Below are 24,198 nucleotides of genomic sequence, written 5' to 3'. Positions count from 1 at the left end.
AGACAGGTTTAGTCGGTGGGAACTTTGGCTGGGACGTGTTTGAAGTCATGGCAGCGCATCCCAGTGAGACGTCCTAGAGCAGCGGTTGGGGGTCAAACGACCCTTTCACAGGGGTCGCCTAAGACCATCGGAAAACACATATATAATTACATATTGTTTTTGTGATTAATCACTGTGCTTTAATTATGTTCAATTTGTAACAATGAAAATACATCCTGCATATCAGATATTTACATGACGATTCATAACAGTAGCAAAATTACAGTTATGAAGTAGCAACGACAATAACTTTATGGTTGGGGGTCACCACAACATGAGGAACTGTATTAAAGGGTCGCGGCATTAGGAAGGTTGAGAACCGCTGTCCTAGAGGCACCTAGACACACGAGGCCCAGCCGGATGGAGATAAAGAGCAAGGCAGTAAACTCAGGGGTAGTCGTCAAGCTGGGTGAGTGTGTGTGAGTGTTCGCCACGGTTCATGCTGCAGTTCTGCTCTTCCAGCTCCTCCTCTGTCAAGGTGAAGAGATGGAGGGAGCAAGGGGTTGTGGCAAAGGCAGCACCGAAGGCCCAGGCTCTGCAGCGGGCGGGCGTTGCCCGGGAGGAGGCCGGGACTCCATGGTCTGGAAGCGGCGGTGTGATGGGAGGTGTATTCATTTGCTTCCTTTCCTCATTTCTTTGCAGCTTCAGCCGGAAGGCAGTAAAGCCTCTGAGAACCACCCGTCACCATCGGCTCAGCTTTCCCTAGGCCAGAGCTTCGTGCAAAGCCACTTTCAAGCACAATATAGGTAAGAAGGGGATGTGTCTAGAGTCACCCAAGAGCTCAGCACACTTATATGCTGGGCACAGTCTCCCACGGCCAGGTTCACCCTGAGATTACAGAGCAACACTCCCCCATCATTAACCCAAATTAACCACTCCCTCCTACGGCTCCTGACCGGTAGTGTCTCTCCCTTCCCTTCTTGCTGGCCTCTGGGCCTCCCAGCTCCCCTTGAAGGGGGGCTGGTGCCAGGTGGTTCTGCAGACTGTGAGTGGGAAGGCCGGGACCTCCCCAGCAGGCAGTCCCTGGGTGAGGCCCTTCCTCTTTCTTTTTCATCGCCAGAAAGACAAATCATATGGTATTTGTCTTTCTCTGTCTTATTTTTACTTAATATAAGGTATTGCAGTGTTTTAACAAAAGCACTAATTGCAGTGAGAGGTCAGTTGTTATGAGTTCAAGATTTCTAGGGGACATAAAAAATATATAATTACATAGCCTTGGACTCCAGAAAAATTCTCCTTGGGCTTTTATATGTGACAGTTCAGAGATTATAATTGTAAGGCAGAATATTTTCAAGTATTGCAATGTTTTTTTTTTTAAAGGTAAATATGAAGCCATATTTTATTCCATACTAGATTTTAGAAGCAATTTACTAACTTATTTTTTACATTTTAATAGCAGTGGACATTCAATATTATTTTATAATAGTTTCCGGTACAGTGGGGGTCATGTGAAGGCATTGACATAATTTACAAAGGGATCCCCCCGATAAGGCTAGTTCTCACCTGGTACCATACATCATCATTACAATTTACTGACTATGTTCTCTATGCTGTACCTTACATCTCCATGACTGTTTTGTAACTGCCAATTAGTACATCTTTTTGTTGTTGTTAATCCTCAACCGAGAATATTTTTTCAATTGATTTTTAGAGAGAGTAGAAGGGAGGGGGAGAGAGAGAAACATCAGTTTGAGAGAGAAACATCGGTTGCCTCCCGCATGTGCCCTGTTCCAGGCTGGTGATCAAGCCTGCCCTTGACTGGAATCGAACCTGCCACCTTTCAGTATGCAGGCTGATGCTCTAACCACTGAGCAACTGGTAAGGGCTAATCAGTACATTTAAAATATTTTCATTGATTTCAGAGAGGAAGGGAGAGGGAGAGGGAGAGAGAGAGAAACATAAGTGACGAGAGAGAATCGATTGGCTGCCTCTTGCATACCCCCCCACTGGGGATTGAGCCTGAAATCCGGGCATATTCACTATCCTGGAATCAAACCGTGACCTGGTTCATAGGTCAATGCTCAACCACTGAGCGACACCAGCCGGGCTAATTAGTACAGCTTACTCCCTTCACCTTTTCCACCAGCCCCCCCTCCAATCTCCCTCCCATCTGGCAACCATCAGTTTGTTCTCTGTATCTATGAGTCTGTTTCTGTTTTGTTTGTCCATTTATTTTGTTCTTTCTATTCCACATATAAGTGACATCATATGGTATTTGTCTTTCTCTGTCTTATTTTACTTAATATAAGGTATTGCAGTGTTTTAACAAGAGCACTAATTGCAGTGAGAGGTCAGAAAGGGAGAAACCCCCGTGGGCTTCTCAGAGGGGGTGTGCCTTTGGATGGGCTCTGAAGGGTGACTAGGATCGAATGGGTGGGAGCAGAGTCAACAAGAAGGAAACAGGCCTAGAGGTGGGAATGAGCACACGATCAGGATCCGGGGAACCCACTGTTACAGAGAACCACCTCTAAGGGACACGCTCGCCCATATATTTTAACGTTTATTCCTTCTAGGAGCCTCAGAACGTGAGGCCCAGTCAGGGCGGTTGGGCTTTTTGTGAGCTCACGCGTAGTAAGCGGCAGAACCAGGGTTTGGCTTTTGAGAGATCTCTGAAGCACAAGTCCTGCTCCAGCTTTCTTCGTAACCCGTCCTCTTCGGTGGCTTTTCCACCTCCCCTTGTCGCAAACCGAACTGGTTTGGAAAGTTTTTTCGTCTGGATGTTGCAGCCAATCTTTTTCAAAGGTGTGCTTGTTATGCCCAGATTTCAAGATCCCCACAGACCAACAGGGAGCCAGCCAAGTCCAATGCAAAAGCAGAGAGTCCTTTATTATTATTAGTACAGACCTGGGTCTGGCTCCCAGCCCCCTCTGACCCAACGGCAAGAAGCGGGGAGAGACCGCCATGAGAAAAAACAGGGTTTTAATAGGGGGTGGAGTGAGGGGACTGTGGGCCCTGCTGATTGGCCAGGCGCAAGCCGGGTCTTGTTACATAGGATGCGGTAATTCTTATGGCACGCACATCCCTCGACTGTCATTGGTTAGTTTAAAGAAATCCCGGGCGTGGCCAGCAGAGGCCTGGGCTTCCGGGAAGAAGGGGGTCTAAGCACATGGCTCCTGCCCCAACATGGAGGATACGGGGTAAGATGGAGGGCATAGCCCTCACCCTTTCAGTGCTTTCCTCCGAGTCCTCTGGACACTCCTCTTCCCTTTGCTCTGCTGTGCTTTTCATGGGCCTGCCGTTGTTTTTTCCTCTTATTTACTTTAAACCAATGAACAATTATTCCGTGTTCTAGAATTCACGTACTCAGAGCCATTTGCTTCCATCCTTCCTGGGCACTTGCATTCCTTGTGTTCGGGAAGGAGGAGATCACTTAAAATTGCCCAGACGCGCTCTTGATTTAGGGTTGATACTCAGTGATTGCCAACCAAGTAAACTGGACATGACCGCTGCCTTTGAGGTGGCGGTTTATCTACGGAGGCCAGATCGTCTCTGAGACACTTTGGGAAGGTGCCTCTGCAGGCTTTCCACTGGAGAGGAAAGCCACAGCCCTGGAGAAATTCTCCCTCCCTGCCCCTGCCCCACCGGGGAGGGGCGGCCACGGGCACGCCCTCCTGCCTCGGTTGCTTAGCATATTGGGTAATTAAAGTCTCTTCTGAATGCGCCCACATTTCATTGCCCGGCAGGAGGAGAGGCCGCCAGCTTCCTGAGAGGCGTGGTGATGCACTGCGCGGTGCACATGGAGGAAACGGATACCGACCTTTTTAGCCGTGAAAGCTACTAGAGCATGTTTTTATCTTCGGGTCCCAAAGCACAGGCTGCTTGAGAGCAAAGGAGACAGGAGAAGACTAGAGGAGGGTAAAGAAGGACAGGCAGGGAGGGAGAAGGGAGTAGAAGGCGTGGACACGTTGGAGAGCAGGGAAGGGTCGCCAGGAATTGCCACCAGGGACCGCTCATTGGTGTCCTTGTTCAATACATTCACTCATTTCTCTGCTCACTCCATTCTCTCTACCCTCTTCCCCTGTTGCCTACCCATAGTCTCTCTCTGTTCTTCTTTCAAGTATCTGAGGATCTGATATTGTGCTGGGTCCAGCAGTTACAATGAGAACATAATGATTCCTTGCCCATGAGAGAGAAATACTAATGAAAGATATCCATTCATTCTCTAGATAATTCCTACATACCTACTATGCGCCAGGTTCTCTTCCAGGTCGGAATTGGGGCTGTGAATGAGACCCAGCGCCTGTTCTCATGGGGCTCACGTTCTATTGGGGAGGGTGAGAGAATACACAGCTCAACAGGCCCCACCACAGAGAAACATGAATGATAAGGTGGAGCGGGAGGTGGGGGAGGCGGCCAAGCTAGGATCAGGTGGTCAGGGAAGGCTTCTTTCAGGGGGGACATCCGAGCTGACAGCTGAGTGACAAGGAGTCGGCCATTCAGGTACTGTATTTGGGGACAGGGTATTCCAGGCAGGGAATAGCAGGGACACAGGGCCTGGGTGGGCATGATCTTGGCAAGTTCCAGAGACAGAGCTGCTACGTGGTGAGGGCTGGGAGCTGGGGCTGGACAGGTGGATGGGGACCCGGTGACACAGGTGTCCTGTCCAGGTGTGGGGTTTGGTCCAAAGAGCACAGGAAGCCGCTGCCAAATGTAAAGCAGGGTGTGGTCTAGATGTCCGTTTAAGACAGTGGTTCTCAACCTTCTGGCCCTTTAAATACAGTTCCTCATGTTGTGACCCAACCATACAATTATTTTCGTTGCTACTTCATATCTGTAATGTTGCTACTGTTATGAATCGTAATGTAAATATCTGATATGCAGGATGGTCTTAGGTGACCCCTGTGAAAGGGTCGTTTGACCGCCAAAGGGGTCTCGACCCACAGGTTGAGAACCGCTGGTAAGAGGTGATGCTGGTTGTTATGGGCAATGAAGGGAGGCGGGACTGGGAGCTGGAGCAGCGGCTGATGGCGGGCAGTCGTCCCAGTGGGTGAACGGTGGCGGCTGGGACCATGGAGGTGCCGGTGGAGACCGAGAGAAGTGGATGGGGGTGAGGAGGGGAGGTGTTTGGGTTGAGAGTCGACATGACTTGCCAATGGGTTTAAGGTCTGGGTTGGGGACAGGGAAAGGTGGGGACCTCGGTGGCTCCTGGGTGTTTCTGTAGTCACGCCTGGCCAGTGCTTCGGAGTACACGTCCGGGTGTGGGAGAGGACACTTGTCTTCTTACCGCTCTGCACTATGGCCCCTCTTCCGTCTGAACCTGGTGCGTGGGTGTGTCTCCCTCACCACGCAATCCTGCAGTTCTCTGTGGAAGCCAACCTGAGTCCTACGTTGACCTCCGTTCTGACACCATGAGATAGCATCAACTCCCATAGGTAAGGGCTCCGCCCTAGGAGGCTGCTCCCTCCAGGCACCGATGACAGCTTCCCGGTGTCACCTGTGCTTCTCACTGACTGGCTGTGAGTCAGAGGCTCCCAGGACCCCACCTCAGAGTCGATGGTTTGCTGGAGCAACTCTGAGAACTGGGGAAAACAGCGCACTCACTAGGTTCCCAGCTCATTATTAGAGGGTACAGCTCAGGGACAGCCAGGTGGCAGAGATGCACAGGCAGGCTGTGTGGGTGTGCAGGCCTTCATGCCCTCTTGGGGCACCCTCCCTCCCAGCACCTCCACGTGTCCACCAACCTGGACGCGGTTAGGGCTTCGTGGAGGCATCGTTTTATAGGCGCGGTTGATTAGATTATGGACCATGAGCCATGAGCTCAGCATCCGCCTGCCTCCCTTTCCCCAGGAGGTGGGGGCTGAAAGTTCCGCCATCTAATCACATGGTTGGTCCCCCTGGCAACCAGCCCCATCCTGGGGCTATCTAGGGCAGTGATGGAGAACCTTTTGAGCTCGGCGTGCCAGCATTTTGAAAAACCCAAACTTAACTCTGGTGCCGTGTCACCTATAGAAATTTTTTGATATTTGCAACCATAGTAAAACAAAGACTTATATTTTTGATCTTTATTTTATATATTTAAATGCCATTTAACAAAGAAAAATCAACCAAAAAAAAAATGAGTTCGCGTGTCACCTCTGACACGCGTGTCATAGGTTCGCCATCACTGATTTAGGGGCTTTTCAAAAGTCACCTCCATAATATAACTCAGGTGTGGCTGTAAGGGGTTTGCTATAAATAACAAAAGATTCACCTTATTGTTGGAAATTTCAAGGCTTTAGGAGCTCTGTGCCAGGAGCAGGTGTGGAGACCAAACATCTATTTCTCATTAAAGTCACAGTATCACAGAGGGCCTGCCCGGCACAGGGAGTCAGGGAGCATTCCTGAGCACTTGCCATCTGAGCCCGTCAGGTTCTGAGGAAGGCTAGTGGGCTCCGGGTAGGCTGATGAGTAGGAAGCGAGGCGTTCGTGCTCAGAAATGTACTGGTGACAGCGAAAAACACCTGCTTCGTGCCTGATAATCTCTAGTAAAGAAAAATAATAGCTGGGGACGTCCAGCAGGCTGGGGCTTCTCAGGTCTGAGCATCAGTGGGGCCCGCCCCACGCTGGTCCCCTGAGCGGTGGTCCTCTGAGTATTTGACTTTGGCTGGAGGACAGCAGGAGGAATAATGTTAGGGTGCTGGAGATATGGGCTAGAGGGAACATAGTTAGCTATTCTGTATGACGATGGCCACAGCCTAAAACCTCTCCAAGTTTAATAACTATAGTTTTAAAAAAAAACTAGTTGGCTGCTAAGCAACAGGCAGCGGTGGCAAAAACACCCGGCGGGCTGGATAAATGTTTTCGGCGGGCCGCATGTGGCCCGCGGGCCGTAGTTTGAGGACCCCTGGACTAGAGGGAACATAATTAGCTATTTTGTATGACAATGGCCACAGCCTAAAACCTCTCCAAGTTTAATGACCGAGGATTGAGGTTTGGCTGGAGGACGGAGTGTGTGTGTGTGTGTGTGCGCGTGCATGCGCGCGCGTGGGCTTGTTTATTGCTTCCTGCTCTTCGTAGCTTTATGTGCAGACAGTCCCTGTCTGGTCTGGTCCCTGTCGCAGGTAGCATTCCCGTCAGGCAGAGGAGCTTTGGAAGGCTTTCTCAGAACAGATCTTGGAGAGGTGGCACCTTGCTTACACGTCATCATAATTATGGTAGACATTAGTTCCACTGCCAGTGAGAGGGTGAAGCTGGCCAGGTTTGAGGTGTGAAGTGTGCATTTGGCAGCCAGGAGAGTCCGAGTGGTGAGCTGTTCAGTGTCAAAGCCAGGGGCTCATTCCTGGCGTTTGGAACTGGGGGAGCAGAGCAGTGTGGGGTGGCGGCTGATCGCTGGGCGTTACAACAGAAGCAGGTGACCAGAGAGCCAACCCCGCAGGGAGATGGGCAAGTGCACACGGAAGGGCAGCGGGTGATTTCCTGCCCCTTTCCCCTGGGGCCGCTGGGGGACATGAGGTCAGGGTGTGAGCACGCTGGAGGGGGACAGGGCCCCTCAGGCCCGCTGAGGGGTAGCTGGGAATGTCTGGAGTTTCCGTAAGCGTGACACTGCCCTCACTCTGTTGGTCCCACTCTGTCCTTATTCCTCATCCTCTGAGAAACAGCTGTATTTCACATCCTTTCTGTAGCTTATTGTGCCTGCACCATGTTTTCTTTATCCTTCAAAGATAAAATTAGACCCTTGTCTGTTTTTTCCAATCCACACATCTCTTGCTTCCTGATAGAGATTGTGGCTCAATATGGAGGCCTATACTGAGCCAGTTTTAGTAGGTTAAAACAAAAAGTAAAAATATTCCTTTCCATTTCTTTGCTTAAGTGTGAGACAGGGATTTGGAAATTTCCCAACAACACAAAGGCCTCTGCTATGTGTAGGTATGTGATGGGTGACGTGGGAGAAGGACTGGAAGGGAAAAGGGGTGGCGAGACCCCACAATGCCAGGTCCCCCTGGTGGCGGGAGCTTGATGTCTGATACACCGTTTTTTACCAAACCATTCCCATGGTTTTCCTGAAGGGCAGTTCATCAGAGGCAGTGAGAGGGATTGAGCGTTGAGTACTTGGGTCTGTTTCCTAAATCAGTGTTGGCGTCTATAGGCTTGTGTCCAGGAGAGCGACCTGCTAGGAGCAGGCCACGCGGGTTGCTGGGGGCAGCACCCAGAAAACCTCCCATGCTCTTGCCTGTCCCTGGTCTTTTCTATTTTGTTTGCTCAACAGAAAACCTATCAAGCAGGGCGGGTGCTCTCCATGGAGTTGGGAACCTGGTTTTTTTGTTTGTTATCCGCACGGGAGGATTATTTTTTCCATTGATTTTTGGAGAGAGTGAAAAGAAGTGAGGAGAGAGAGACACACACACACACATCGATTGGTTGCCTCCCACATGTGCCCCAACCAACTGGGGCCAGGGATCGATCCTTCATCCCAGGTATGTGCTCTCGATCGGGAATTGGTCCTGCCACCCTTTGGTGCACGGGTGGATGCTCTACCCAGTGAGCCACACCAGCCTGGGGCTGTCTAGTGGAGAGAGCAGACTGCCAGTGGGCTGCTGTTCCATGTTCCCAAGGAAGTCAGTGTAGCTTTGGGATCAGGAATGTAGCATCCAGAAATCCCTTATGTCTTGGAAGAAATGGTGCATTTCGTGATTAAGGAAGTAAGTTGGAGCAACCATCTGGAATATGGAATCGGCACTTCACTTTCAAAGGCACTAAAGTGAGGGAGCGTTGAATTTAAAAGGGTTTAAAGGCTATAAGTAATGTCAAGTTTAAGCCACGGAGTAGCATTGTCAGGACTTGTGTCTGGGTAATAGCCCACTGTGTGGATATACTATGTTCTGTTTATGAACCCATTGGTGGTCACTTGGGTTGTTTTCACCGTTTGACTGTTGTGAATAATGCTGCTAGGAGCATTTGCGTACAAGTATTTGTCTGAATATTTGTTTTCAGTTCTTTTGGGAATTTACCTAGGAGTGGAATTGCAATGGTAATTCTGTATGTAACTTTTTGAGCAACCACTAGACAGTTCAGGTTAAACGTCCGTGTCTGTTCTTTGCCCTCACAGATCTTCCTTGACTTGTCCCCACTGCCTGAAGCAGAGCAACACCTTCGATCCGTTCCTGTGTGTGTCCCTGCCCATCCCCTTGCGCCAGACCAGGTATGTGAGTGCTGTGCCCGGTGCACCTGACGTCCTTCCTCCTTTGGGGAACCTCTGGCCTTGCAGCTGCACCTGTCTCTCTTAGCCAGTGTGTTTCTAGAAACCAGCCTTATAGCTGGGCGACATTCAGTTATGGAATGTGACGAATAAAGTGAAAGGTTACTGTGTCCTCTTGTAGCTGAAGAAGGAATTATAAACAGTGCTTTTGTTTATCAGCACCTGGCTGATGTCTTTGGCCCGTTCAGAAGCTGGCATGGGCCAGTGGGTACCAGTTGGTCAGATGGGCAACCCAGAGAAAATGTGTCACCACCTGCTTTTCCTTGCTTTGTTTCCACTCCTTTCTCCTGTTTGTGAAGATGTAGGAAAAGGTTTATCTCAGGAGCAAAGAAAAAGGAAAAGGGTGATTGGAGGAGATGAGACAAAAAGGAAAGAGGAGTCAGGATTGGGCAAGAGCCACGTGGGGCCCAGCTTTCTATAAGGAAGAAGCGCATAGTGCAGGCGTCACAGCATCGCAGGTCCTCACAGTGACCACAGGCACCTGGCCAGTGTCAGCCTCACGGAAGTTTAGTGAGCTCCCACATGGGGTACCTTCACTGGCGTCAAGATGGTGGCATTTGCCCATTTGGCTCAGTGGATAGAGAGTCGGCCTGCGGACTGAAGAGTCCTGGGGTCGATTCCAGTCAAGGGCAGGCACCTCAGTGCAGGCTCGACCCCCAGCCCCGGTCGGGGCACGAGGCAACCAATTGATGTGTCTCTCTCACAAAGATGTTTCTCTCTCTCCCCCCTCCCTTCCACTCTCTCTAAAAATCAATGGAAAAATCTCCTTGAGTGAGGATTAAGCAAAAATAATAATAATTAGATGGTGGCATTTCTTCCGGTGTTCCCCAGCTCTGTACGTAGCATTTCTCTTGCCCTCTATCTGTTGAGATCCTCCATCTGTAGGATGCAGCTGAAACCACGACAGCCTCATCAAGCCTTTCCTGGCATCTTAATCCTTTTCTGAATCCTGGCTCTGAATTCCTGTGCTGCTAGTTTATGCCACACATGGAACAGGGGCTTATCCTGTCACCAGTGACACCATGCAATGATGGCTGCTGGTAGATGTGAGTTAAGGTTCCTGACTTGATTCATCTTAGCACATCGGTTAGGCCCACTGACTCTGGGACCTGACTGCCTGGGTTCAAATCCCAGCTCTATTAGTTAGCTGTGCGAATTGGGTAATTATAGAGCAGGAGAGACGGGAGCTGGAGGAGTGAGGCCTGGTGAGCTGGTGGGGACAGGAGGGAGTGGGGTCAGCCAAGGGCCCTATCTCATCCATCACCCAGGGAGAATTTAAAAAAGGAAGGAGGGCAGCATCGGTAGTGTTGAAGCAGACTGCAGGAGAAGCTTGAAGATTATCTAGTTCAGTGGTCGGCAAACTCATTAGTCAGCAGAGCCAAATATCAACAGTACAACGATTGAAATTTCTTTTGAGAGCCAAATTTTTTAAACTTAAACTATATAGGTAGGTACATTGTTATTAACTTAATTAGGGTACTCCTAAGGCTTAGGAAGAGCCACACTCAAGGGGCCAAAGAGCCGCATGTGGCTCGAGAGCCGAAGTTTGCTGACCACGGATCTAGTTAACAAACAACCTTGAGACCGTAGGTCTGTGTTGTGATTATTAATCAAATACCTTTTTAAAAAATATATTTTTATTGATTTCAGAGAGGAAGGGAGAGGGAGAGAGATATAGAAACATCAATGATGAGAAAGAATCATTGATTGGCTGCCTCCTGCACACTCCACACTGGGGATTGAGCCCGCAACCCAGGCATGTGCCTTTGACCGGAATCAAACCTGGGACCCTTCAGTCTGTAGGCTGACGCTCTATCCACTGAGCCAAACCAGCCAGGGGGTAAACCAAATACCTTTTATTTTTAACTTACTGGAAAAGTACTCAGTGGTATCTGTGGAGAATTGGCTCTCCATTGCCACCCGATGACAGTGGAATATAGTGACCCGCCCTGGAAGCAGAGAGAGGCCCAGGTGCTGAACTTGACCTAGTGTCAGTGGTGTTGGTGACAGGTCATCTCAGTCCTTTAAGGATGTGGACTCTTCCCTCTTTTTCAGGTTCTTGAGCGTCACCTTGATCTTCCCCTCTCAGAGCCAGCGGTTCCTGCGGGTTGGCCTGGCGGTGCCCATCCTCAGCACAGTGGCAGCCCTGAGGAAGATGGTGGCCCAGGAAGGCAGCGTCCCTGTGGATGAGGTCTGATGGAAGCGCCTGGGGCCTGGTCACTGGAGGGCGAGATGCTAACTGAGCCAGCTGTCTCGGTCGCTTAGGCTAATTTCTGGTTCTCGGGTGACGCCAGCGTGACTCATGGGTTTCTGTGTGATTAGTCATCTCTGGTGTCTGTGGTGACTAGGTCTTGACCTCTCTGGGCATTTACATAGAATAACCAGAAGAAGACACTGCCTTTGTCTTCCAATAAGGTGGTGGTGATTACAACTACAGTAATTCCACAGTCACTCCGCCTCAGCAGTGCTTAATAAGCGCTGGGTACTCTATGAACTTTATATCCGTAGGCAATTTAATTCTCACAGCATCCTGTGACGTGGATACTGCAGGTGTCCTCATTTACCAGTGAGCAAAGAAGAGGCATGGAGAGGTTGGGTGACTTGCCCAGGGTCACACCGCTGAGCCAGGATGTGAACACGGATGGTTTGAATTCAGAGCCTGAGCCACTATTCTATATTTTCACTCCCAAGAATATAAGCCAGGTTATGGACGGGACAATCAGTGAAATGTGAGGGCCACTGAGGGAACTGAGGGCGTGTAACACGAGAGGGGAGCTTCGGGGGAAAGTGGGATTGGCTGTGCTCTACCTCTTTTTTAAAGGAGGCTTGGGCCCTAACCGGTTTGGCTCAGTGGATAGAGCGTCAGCCTGCGGACTGAAGGGTCCCAGGTTCGATTCCGATCAAGGGCATGTACCTTGGTTGTGGGCACATCCCCAGTAGGGAGTGTGCAGGAGGCGGCTGATCGATGTTTCTCTCTCATCGATGTTTCTAACTCTCTATCCCTCTCCCTTCCTCTCTGTAAAAATTCAATAAAAAAATATATTTAAAAAAAAATAAAGGAGGCTTGGTAACGAGATTGGATTCTCTGTGACTTTGGAGGACAGAGCTTGTAACTGGGGTCCCCCCATGAAAGGACAGGGTAGAGGTGACGGTGGTGAGAATCACGGTGGCATGAAGGGAAGGGCTGAGAACGGGGCTTTCATTGTGATTCAGTCACTTTCTAGTGTTCTGACCTTGGACAAAGTAATTGGTCCTGTTTCTTTAATTGTAAAAGGGAAATTTTATACTTCCTTAAAGACCTCAATGGATTTTTTTCAAATTAAAAAATACCATTAACCTTTTGTTAAGGAATAATACACATATAATAAAGTATACATGCTTTAAAGTTAAAATCTTGAAATTTTACCTGCATGCACATCCTGTAGAACACTATGATTACTGAGCCTTTCCATCACCCCAGTGCTTCTTCCTGCCTCCACCCCGGTCCCTCTGACCTCTACAGTCATTTTATAAGGATCTCAAGTGGGTAAAACTCTGTTGTTTTTTGCTTTGTGCTCTATGGGGATCTATTGAGAGAATGAGAGAGAAGAGAGTAGGACAGTAGATAAGAATCTTGGGGGGGAAATCAATAATATTAAAAGCATAATATGCTAATTAGACTGGATGTCCTTCTGGACGTCCTTCTGGGATGAACCTGGGGCTGCAGCCGTGGGATTGAGGCAGCCTCTGTGGCTGTGAGGGAGGGATCCAGGCAGCCGCCTCAGCTGTGAGGGAGGGATCGAGGCAGCCTCAGCTGCGAAGGCCTACTCTTTTTTATTTTTATTTTTTATTTCTTTATTGATTTCAGAGAGGAAGGGAGAAGAACAGAGAGATAGAAACATCAATGATGAGAGAGAATCATTGATTGGCTGCCTCCTGCACACCCCTACTGGGGATGGAGCCCGCAACCCAGGCATATGCCCTTGGCCGGAATTGAACCTGGGACCCCTCAGTCCGCAGGCCGACGCTCTATCCACTGAGCCAAGCCGGCTAGGGCCGAAGGCCTACTCTTGCACGAATTTCATTCTTTGGGCCTCTAGTGTCAGTAATAAAAGATCAAAAGTCTGAGAGGTAGAGTTTGAATAGTTAAGAGAGTGAAAGGACTGTTGGGGAATTTGAAAGGTGTGAGTGACCTGTTTGTTCAGGGAGATACATATCACTTGGGATTCCTAAGTGCAGGAGAGCACACTTTGATTGGAACTTAAAATCTATTTTGACATTTAGTTTTAACTGGCCACTTTATTCCATTTATATTATATATGATCATGGACATATTTGGACTTATTTTATGCTTTCTATTTACCCTACTTTTCCTGTGTTTCTTTTATCCCTTTCTTTATTGCTTCTTTTGGATTGAGCATTTTTTCTCCATTTCATCTCTTCAGGTTTGGAACATATACATTTTATATCTATGCTCTTACTAGTTACCATTAAGATGTCAACATGCAGCTCTAGCCGGTTTGGCTCAGTGGATAGAACGTTGATCTGTGGACTGAAGGGTCCCAGGTTCGATTCTGGTCAAGGGCATATGTCCGAGTTGTGGGCTTGATCCCCAGTAGGGGTTGTGCAGGAGGCAGCCGATCAATGATTCTCATCATTGATGTAGCTATCTCTTTCTCCCTCTCCTTTCCTCTCTGATATCAATAAAATTATATTTTTAAAAAGTCAACATGCATTAACAAAGTCTTATGTTAATTTTCCCAAGAAACACAAGGATCTGGGCATGCTTTAATTTCCTTTATACCTTTTTGATTTAGATATTATTGTAGATGGATAATCCCTCCTCCCTGTTCTTCTTTGTAGTAGTAGTTTAGTTGTTATTTTAGGTTTATATAGTCACTGCATATTTACATTCACCAATGTTTACCTTTTTTTGGTTTATCATTTCTCCTTAAAACTCAAGTATTGCTCTGGATTCAGTTTTGTTTTTTTTTTAAAACCCTGAAATGCATCTTTTACAAGTGTGCCTTGAATGGTTTGTGTGCACTGAGATGTTGATTCCAGATGTTGATTCCTGTAGCCCTGGAGGTGACCAAGTTGGGACTGGGGCATCCAGGACCCTCAACGCAGTCACCCCACTTTTCCTCTACAAAACCAGATTCTTCTGCTAACCTCAGTGTTCCATAAAAATATTTTTCATGTATGTGATAATGTAAAAAATGTTGGCAGTACACTTTAGAAATTTTTTCAGTGGAGATCTGAAGAAGACTTTATTTTATGCTCACCTTGCATGATACTTTAGCTGGGTATTAAAGTTTAGATTTTCAACTCCCCCCGACCCTTCCCTAGGCCAGTGTGATATTCTATTGTTGCAGTTGAGATGTCTGTATTTAATCTAATTGTTATATCTACTGTATTTTAGTATTAAAAATAAGTAGTATTTCTCACTAGCTAGAAGGGAGGGAAGGGTAAAGAACAGTTGTAAATCTATCAGTCTCTTTTATTATTAAAAACACATTTAAGAAAATTTTCAATTATAGTTGACATTCAATATTATATTAGTTTCAAGTGTACAGCATAGTGGTTACACATTTATATAACTTATGAGGTGACCCCATAAGTCTAGTACCCATCTGACACCATACATAGTTATTACAATATTATTGACTCTATTCCCTATGCAGTACTTTACATCCCCATGACTTTGTAATGGCCAATTTGTATTTCTTAATCCCTTCGCTTTTAGATTTCTTATTTGTTAAGTTCCCTTTGAGAAATCAAGATGGAAAACGATCCTTCTCATTCCAGGTGATCCTGGTTGAACTGTGCCCCAGTGGACTCCAGCGGTCTTTCTTTGATGAAGACGACCTGAACACGATAGCAGAGGGAGATAACGTGTATGCCTTCCATGCCCCTCCGCCACCTGGCCAGGGGACACTCGCAGGTACAATAGTGCTTGAATATTGTGGGCTACAGGTCTGAGAGAGTACTCATTGGGTCCTGAGGCATAAGACATTTAGTTTTCGTACTTGGAGACTTATTTTCTCTGATATTTGTTGTACAGATGGTTGATTCCTTTAAAATATTCCATGAATACAGGGGCTTTCAAGACCTTCGTGAGTATCAGAGTCACCTGGAGGGCTTGTTTGAGCAGATTGCTGAGCCCTACCCACAGGGTTTCTTTCTGATTCTCTAGGCCTGGGGCGGGGCCTGAGAATTTTCAAATGAAACGAGTTCCCAGGTGATGCTGCTGTCCCGAGAGCACACTTTGATGACCATTAATCAGAACAGGTGCTGGTTAGTCTTTGTGTTCAGACTCCAGAGAGTCAAGGTCTGTACTTAAGTAAAAAACGTTGTAAGTTCAAGCAGCAGATGGCCAAAGAGGTTATAAATGACTTTTTGTTAACAGTCCCACTTCCCAATGCTTGGCTTTCCTAAACTTTGGATTGGCTAAGATGGCCAATATCTGACAATCTTTCATTGCAGGTCATATACATTTTGGTGCAATTAGTCAGTCAAGGACCCTGTGCCAGTGTCACCATATCCCCAGATAAATCCTGTGCCCAAGCCCTGCATCCTCGGTGAGCCTAGGTGACAGGTGTGGGGACCAGGTGTCTGTGGTGGTTCTGGGTCACAGAGAGACTCTGGGCAAGGAATCTGGGACAGGACATTGACTGACCCTGATTACGTTGTAGCTCAGTGAAACAAGCCCTCATTTCAAATTCAATCACAGGCGACACATCTGTGCTTTAAAAGTCAAATTTTCAGAACCGATTGGAAATTGAGGAAAGTCCAGACCCCTACTTCCCCAAGGGTAAAGATTCCTACCTGCTCTGTGTGCTGCTTACGTTGGCTTTCGAAGACAATGAGTATTCTGTGGCTCTGGTCAGGCATTGAGCACCCACAATAATTTTGGAGTATTTTTCAGACTGGATTTAAAAAGTGTTCATTAAAATCCCTACCCTCATTTTTTAAATTACTGGCTGAACACAAATTCTCTACTATTTATATGTTCGTCGTGTGCCAGGTGCCCATGGCACAAGTGCCATGAACCTTCTATCTCTTCCCCTAAAGTGCTCTCGTGCAGTGGTTCTCAACCTTGACTGCACATTAGAATCACCTGGGAATCTTTTTAAAATCCTGATTTCTGGGCCTCATCCTCCGGAAATTCTGTTTCTTTGTTACTAATGTTGTGGCCCCACCCCATAACAAAGAAACAGAATTTCTGGAGGATGAGGCCCAGAAGTCAGGATTTTAAAAAGATTCCCAGGTGATTCTAATGTGCAGCCAAGGTTGAGAACCACTGGTCTAGTGTCTCCTAAGGGTGGTTAAGAGAACGAGTGCCCAGAGAAGCAGGGTTTTGACCCAGCAAAGTAGCTCCTTGAAGAATACAAATGTAGTTCTCTCTCTTCAGCTCCTTCGCCTGGTCTGTCCGTGTCCCCTCGCTTGGCAGCCCGTGCAGGTCAGCGGTTGTCCCTGCCTGCCCACAGGGAGAACAAGGTGCTAATCCTCTTCTGTAACCTGGTGGGGTCAGGGCAGCAGGCGAGCAGGTATGTTTCATTGCATCCTTTTTACGTGATGTCTGGGATTTGTAGATGTGTACTTGGAATTCTGTCTAGAATAATTCTAATTTGATTATATTAAACACCCGTTTTTCAAGGTTAATCAACTAGGAATAGGGACTGGAATAATTTAAGCAGATGACAAACATTGTCCTTAACAATTAAACATTGAAAGCTTTTTAAATTAATTTCAGGAACAATTATTCTTGCTTTCACCACTATTATTTTATACTACAGGCCTGGTGCATGAATTCATGCACGGGTGGGTTCTGGCCGGCCCACCTGCCTCGATGGGGTGGGCGGAGCCGCCTGTTCTAATGCTGGAAGCTATAGCTTTCCCCCCAGCTGGATCTAATTATACTTGAAGGATGGCCAAAAGAAAACCCACAACAGAACTGTTTTGCATTTCACGTGCCATGAGATGAAGTTGTTTATGTGTTGCTTGCAAACCTATATCAAGATGGATGATCGCCCCTGAATGATTTTTGCGTTCTTCCCGGGGCTCTGCTCTCAGTTTCCCAATATGATCTTCATGTCTGTTTGTTTAAAAGTTTTTCTGTTTTTGAATGTGCCTACCCTTCGCTGTTGCTACTGGCAGCCTGTGGGCTGCCCCTTTTAAAGAGAGATTGGAAGCTCACCTAATCTGCAAGGCACCGCAATTTCACAAAATCCCCACCCAGCCTCTCTACATTCCTCAGCAAAGGGCCGCCATCCCGTCAATGCTTAGGTTGCCTTTTTGGCTAACGTGGAAGGTCTCCTGGGGCTGAGGGCCATGGAGAGAGAATTCCACACCTGGCTGCAGTATTAGCAGAGCCCTCTGGAGACTCTGGTCGGGGACAGAAGAGACTGATAATTATTTTCTTGTGCTTTCACTACATGTACACGCACCAGGGAGCCAGGCAGTGATTTAGGGGTGTTGGGGGCCGATCAGGGTCTGGGCTGGCTAGAGGGAGGGGCTGCAGGCAGTTGGTGGCCACCCCCAATCCCGATTGGGGTGTTGGGGGCCGATCGGCCCGGGCCGGTCGGAGGGGCGGGCAATTGGGGCCCGGATCAGGCTGGTTGGCTGCCACAGTGTACATCACAGCTACCGTCGTTCTGGTGGTTCCACTGTAATGGTCGCTGGGCTTATATATATATAGATTGTGTACTGAGGTTTGGGCAGTATGGTAGGACAAGGAAGAAGAAACTGGCTCTGTAATTGTAAGGAGATACAGTTACAGCTATTTGCAGATCCACTGTCCAGAGAACCCAGAACTTGAAAATGATTAAAACTAACAAAAGAGTTCAGGAAAGTGACTGGCTACATAACTAATATACAAAAGCAGAGACTTTTCTTATATAGTCCAAATAAAATGTTTAAAAGATATGTGGCTCCAATAAAAAATTTTTAGATTGATAAAATATAAAATTTATCTGGACTAATAAGCTTGTAAGAATAGTCAGAAAATATTGGAGGAGGGGAAAAATGAAGAAGAGGGATTGTTCTATTAGAACAGAATGAAGTTGTGATTATTAAAATATTGTGATATAGTCAGAAGGATAGATATTTAAGTCAATGAACAGACTAGGCCAAAGTATATTTAAGTATTATATGATAGAAATGGTATATTTCATATTACTAGGTAGGGAATGAATTATTCTATATAAAATGCTGACTTAATTGATTTCTTTTTAAATTTTATATAATCAATTTTTTACTCCCACCATAAATTCACATGTGTAAATTCCAGATTGATTAGAGAGGTGATTGCAGTAAAGGAAACCATAAAATAGCTTGAAGATAATGTAGGGGCATATTTATGTCTTTGGGTGGGGAGTGTTTTAACACTTAAGTCAGGGTCTATAAGAGAACAGGATAATGTTTTAAATAGATTTACAATTTTGAACTCAAAGCAAATTTGAAAGGCAAAGCACACAGAGGAAACATATTGGCATCATGTGACGGATAAAGGCTTCAGATCCATCTTACAAAACCTCGCTCTCAGATAAGGGAGAGAAATACTCTTTTAGTAACACAAGCTTCAGAGATTCACATGCATTTCCAGAAGGAACACAAGCTGAAATTAAAATATGCCTCTTCATGTGCTAGTAGAAGTTCTGACTGCAACAGCAAGATGCTATTCTTTGTTTTTTTTATCATTGATTTTTTTACAGAGAGGAAGGGAGAGGGATAGAAAGTTAGAAACATGGATGAGAGAGAAACATCGATCAGCTGCCTCCTACACATCCCCTACTGGAATCGAACCTGGGACCCTTCTATCCGCAGGCTGACGCTCTATTCACTGAACCAAACCAGTTAGGGCCAAGATGCTGTTCTTAACCTTTCAGGTTGTTAAAGAAGTTTTAGAGATTGGTGATGCTCGTTCTGGGCAGGTGCCTCGTCGGTACGCTGGGGTGGCTTTTCTGGAGGGCCGCTTTGGTCTTGCATTTCTACTTCTGGGTCTTTATCCCAAAGGAACAATTAGTCATGTGCACCCAGAGGTGTGTGTAAAAGAGTACATGTCGTCCTGTTATAAGCAAGTACTGTTTCAATAAAAAGTTGAAGCAATCTGAATGCCTAATAGTATAACCCCATCTGTCCACACACAGTGGGTGGCCCAGTGTGCTTGCCTCTCCGGACACACCTGAGACTTGTGCAAAGTTTATTCTACAACTTCACATTCTTTCTTTTTTAAAAAAAGAAAATATTTTCATTGATTTTAGAGAGGAAAGGAGGGGGAGAGAGAGATAGAAACATCAATGATGAGAGAGAATCATTGATCGGCCGCCCCCTGCACGCCCCCTACTGGGGATTGAGCCCGCAACCTGTGCATGTGCCCTTGATAGGAATCGAACCCGGCACCTTCAGTCCGCAGGCTGACACTCTATCCACTGAGCCAAACCGGCTAGGGCAGCTTCACATTCTTAACCCACAAAACCGTGTGTGGTGTGGTCACGGGACAGTCAGCAGTCAGGGATGTGCCCAGAGTTCCCATGGCTGAGCTGGAACTGACCACAGGGCGGTCTCAGCATCGGAGCTCACTGCGGCGTGTCCATCAGCATGGGACGTGAAACCTTCCCCCGTGATGAGGATAGTCCTGATGCACCAGGCATCAGTGCCGGCTGGGCCGCTTCCCTCTGGCTTTGTCTCTGCCCTGCTTTCCTCTGGCTGCCATGCTCTCCCACTCCGCTCTCTTCTATGGGGAGAGAGTTTCCCAGCCGCTGAGCACTCGGAGCATCTCTTTGCCTCGCAGTGTCTCCTCGGCCTCTGTTTCCACCTCAGTGTCTCCATTGGCAGCAGGTTCTCTGACGGGCAGTTTTGCGTTATGCCTGGTGTTGAGCTCTTAGCCAGTGGAGAGCAGCCATGATAGAGCAAAGGTCACACGTGTTGGTTTTTCCTCCGCTGAAATAACCCGATGTCCTTGGATTTTCAGGTTTGGGCCACCATTCCTGATCAGGGAGGACAGAACCATCTCCTGGGTCCAGCTCCAGCAGTGCATTCTCAGCGAGGTCCGCCATCTCATGAAGGGCGAGGCCCCGGGACAGCAGGTCAGTGTGTGTGTGTGTGTGTGTGTGTGTGTGTGTGTATGTGTGTGTAGCAGGTCAGTGTGTGCGTGTGTGGCAGGTTTGTGTGTGTGCATGTGTGTATGAGGCAGGTCAGTGCGCGCGCGCGCGTGTGTGTGTGTGTGTGTAGCAGGTCAGTGCGTGTGTGTGTGTGTGTTTGTGTGTGTGTGTAGCAGGTCAGTGCGTGCGTGTGTGTGTGGCAGGTTTGTGTGTGCGCATGTGTGTATGAGGCAGGTCAGTGTGTGTGTGTGTATGTGTGTGTCTGTCTGTCATGAGTGAGGGGGTGGAGATGAGGTGGGAAGCTAGGAGTAGCTCAGGAGAAACCAGAGTTTGCTATTAATAAGTATTCACATTATTGTATAAAATAACTTTGATTTACGTGCAAGGAAATAACCAATTTATGACCCGTAGTGGCTCACTCTTCACAGCCTTACAAATGACCTTTCATGGACGGCTGTTTTCTCCTTAAATCTTACAGAACACCATTGGGGTCAAGTGTGGGATTGACAGTCTTCTTCTCACTTTTGTGCATTTATGGCTTCCCGTAGGACAGCTTCTTGTAATAAATTGTAGCTTTTATCTTTGGATCAAAAACTTGAAGGGACTTCATAATTTGTGTGGAAAATTAATGTTCCTGTCCAAATATAAAGCCTAGTTTTAAAATAGTTTTGTCCAGTTTTTGAATAACTGAGAGAGAAACTCAAGGAAAAACACCTTTTAGCCTTGCATTTGTTTATTGCAGGTTGGTAGTTTTCAATGAAAACATATTTTGAAACCAATTCCTGTAGCTCCTATAGCAGTGATGGCGAACCTTTTGAGCTCGGTGTGTCAGCATTTTGAAAAACCCTAACTTAACTCTGGTGCCGTGTCACATATAGAAATTTTTTGATATTTGCAACCATAGTAAAAGACTTACATTTTTGATATTTATTTTATATATTTAAATGCCATTTAACAAAGAAAAATCAACCAAAAAAATGAGACGTGTGTCATAGGTTCGCCATCACTGTCCTATAGTATCAGAAACTAATCCCATGGCTGCCTGGCGCAGAAGATGTTGACATTTTTAGGGACAAGTCAGTGGCTTTGAAATTTTGGGACCCCCCCTCCCCAGCTATTCTCTTAGAACTTTTTATTTGGGGGATGTACCGAACTTAGTGATAATTCTTTATAATTCACGTTGCTTAGTGCTCAGGGAAAACCATACATTTAATTTAGGATTTACTCCAAATACCACTTTGTTAAAGACCTTCCCTACGTTTCTACCCATCATTAGCTCTAAGGGACTTTGCTCTTGTTCTGCCCAGCAGCTCTGCCAGAGCCCAAATTAGAAACACGGCTTCTCTCTAAGTAGGTCACGGTAGCTAGGAATAGCTTTAGCCTCCCCCAAACCCTGTGCCCCTGATTCTTGAAAGTGGATGAACCACTGTCATGTGAACATTGAACCCAGCTGGCCCATTCTCCCCCGGACACACGTGGGCCTTTACCTCTGCCCCCTGCCGTCATTTTGACTTTAGAAACCAATCAAGCAATCAGTGGTGCCAGCAAAATTCTATTACAGGTCACCTCCAACTCAGCTGTGGACGCCTTTCCAGTCATCGGTAAACATGTGGTTGGAAGGATTTTCTGTAGGAATAATGTATGTAGAATGGTTGGCTGTGAGCTTCCCACGCTAGCCCACCCATGTAACTCAGAATGCGTATAGTAATATATTCAATACTGGCTCCATATGCTAATCATTTGGAAAGCATACATTCAGAATTCACATCCTTGAACCGAAGAGATGAAAAATAGTGAGCATATAGCGGAGGTTCTCAAATGAATTTCTCCAGCCAAGGAGAGAGGACAGGAAAGTGTCTCTTACACAAATGGCCCATTTGCTGGACGGGCTTTTCCTTTGCATGAATTATAAAAGAGGAGAGTTATCATTGCCGAGGCATGTTTATGGCGACTTTGTAAACTTCCTTTGTGTGCAGGCTGGGTAAGCTGCCTCCACACAGTGCAGAGGCCTTGGGTTGCCATCCAACCAGCAAAGCTCAACTAAGAGTGTCAGGAAAAAGAGTCCCCCCAGGTTTAACTAGCTTCTCCTTAGGAAGCACAGCAGGTCCTCAAATAACAAGGCTGGGGCCACTGTATTTGTGGAGTCTGCACACTCCCGCCCACCCCCGTGTGTGTGTGTGTGCCCCTGTGTGTGTGTGTGTGTGTGTGTGTGTTTCTCCCACATCCCAAAGATGTGCACATGAGGCAAAGGGTGTCTGAATTGTCCCAGTCTGAGTGGGTGTGGGTGTGGGTGTGGGTGTGAGTGCGGTGTGATCGCCCTGTGATGGAAGGGTGTCCTGTCCAGCGTGGGTCCTGCCTTGTGCCCTGAGCTCCCAGCAGAGGCCTGGCCACCCATGACCCTGAACCAGAATAACTGGGTTGGAAAATCATTCTTTTTCTTGTTTTCATTCATCTTGTAAATGTTTATATAGATCATGTTCATTTCGATGTCAAATAGCAGCAGTGTGTTGGGTCTTTATTTAGAAGTTGGATGGTATTTTTGGGACCAGAAATATGCATTAGGAACTTAGACTAAAAACATAGCTGGTATTTCCTTATGTGGCTTGCTTTGAAGTGTTTATTGGCATTTGGAATGTAAAATATAAGCTAATTTGCTTTTAGATTATTGGCTCATTTTGGTAATTTGGTGATGATAATTTCTTAAAGTAAGTTAAATTACCGATTAATAATTCATTAACATACTTGATTTATTTTTCCAGTGACCGTGCCAGCTTCTGTTCCAATGAAACAGGAGTTATTTAAGAACAGCATGCTTATCCCTCAGGGAAATTCACTGCGTTAGACAGTGTTCGATCACCATGTGAAAAGAAACTGTGCATCTTCAAAAGCAGATGAAGCCTTCACACATCTCGGTTTTGAATACTAATTGTTACGGGAATATTCCAAATAGACTGTAAACAGAAAGGCTTACATTTTTTGAGTAAGGTATCTGCACTCAGAGCCCAATTTAAAACAGCAGGCTGATGACCCCCTCCCCCGTTTTTGTCTTGGCAGAACCCAGGGCCGCTGTTCTCCATCCGGGTGGTGGGGCAATCCCTGGCCCTTAGCTACTTGTCCCCACAGGACAGCAGGCCCCTCTGTCACTGGGCAGTGGACAGGTAAGGGGATGTTCCGGATTTGGTACGAGTCTGAATGTGTCAATACCATTGATTACAATTGTAGCCACTCTCTGTAACTTACCTCTCCAGTGTCTGCCTCCGAGGTGGGTCCTTACACACGCAGGGCTTGCAGTCCGTATGTGTAGGGAGGAAGCGTGATGCTCATTTCAAAGATGAGGAGACACTGAGGTTCCCAGAGATCGGTTAACGTGCTCACACTCGCATGGCTAGTTAATGGCCGAACCCAAATTTGAACCCAGATCTGAGTGAAAAACCCAGATTCATTCAGTTAGTCATGCTACTGAATTCAAGCTGAATTCCCCCTCTAGCGGAGGGGAGAATTCTACCTGAACCATCGGCCCCAAGCTGTAGTCAGCTGTGGACTCTGGCGGAGGATGAACCCGGCGTGGCCGTGTCTCTGGTGGTTCTGACTTCCTGACTCTCCACGGGCCCGCACACAGCCTCCCACTGGACACAGCCTTGCCCGGCAGCCCGCGGGCCAGCACGGGACCCGAGAGCCGGCTTTGCTCCTTCCCCACAGACAGGCCCTCCGTGAGGGTCTCATTTCCTGGCTTGGTCAGCCAAGGCTGATTGAGTCCAGTCGGGGTGATGTTTTGGGTTATAATAAGACATACACATTTGGGGCTCCCAGTTCTGGCACAGAGCGCCTGAAGCCCTTAGAATTTCCTAAATGATGAAAGCATTAACGATGTCTTGTTATCATTCATAATGACCCCTTTCA

The 24,198-nt window shown here is 47.1% G+C and overlaps 1 protein-coding gene across 1 annotated transcript in view; it reads left to right on the top strand.

Moving 5' to 3' along the window:
* The window catches only part of LOC102431116 (ubiquitin carboxyl-terminal hydrolase 43), a 37,569-nt gene extending 13,387 nt beyond the window's left edge, over positions 1-24,182 (top strand). The window contains 7 exon segments of the mRNA XM_006109915.3: positions 682-785; positions 9,065-9,157; positions 11,270-11,405; positions 15,002-15,137; positions 16,608-16,743; positions 20,169-20,283; positions 23,353-24,182. Of these exon segments, the coding sequence (XP_006109977.2) occupies positions 682-785; positions 9,065-9,157; positions 11,270-11,405; positions 15,002-15,137; positions 16,608-16,743; positions 20,169-20,283; positions 23,353-23,460 (828 nt within the window). The 3' untranslated portion in view covers positions 23,461-24,182.
* The last annotated feature ends 16 nt before the right edge of the window (positions 24,183-24,198 follow it).

Source organism: Myotis lucifugus, unplaced genomic scaffold (assembly GCF_000147115.1).
Source record: "Myotis lucifugus unplaced genomic scaffold, Myoluc2.0 scaffold_538, whole genome shotgun sequence".
In the NCBI taxonomy this organism is placed as follows: Eukaryota; Metazoa; Chordata; class Mammalia; order Chiroptera; family Vespertilionidae; genus Myotis; species Myotis lucifugus.
This window is presented reverse-complemented; position numbering and strand designations above follow the sequence as displayed.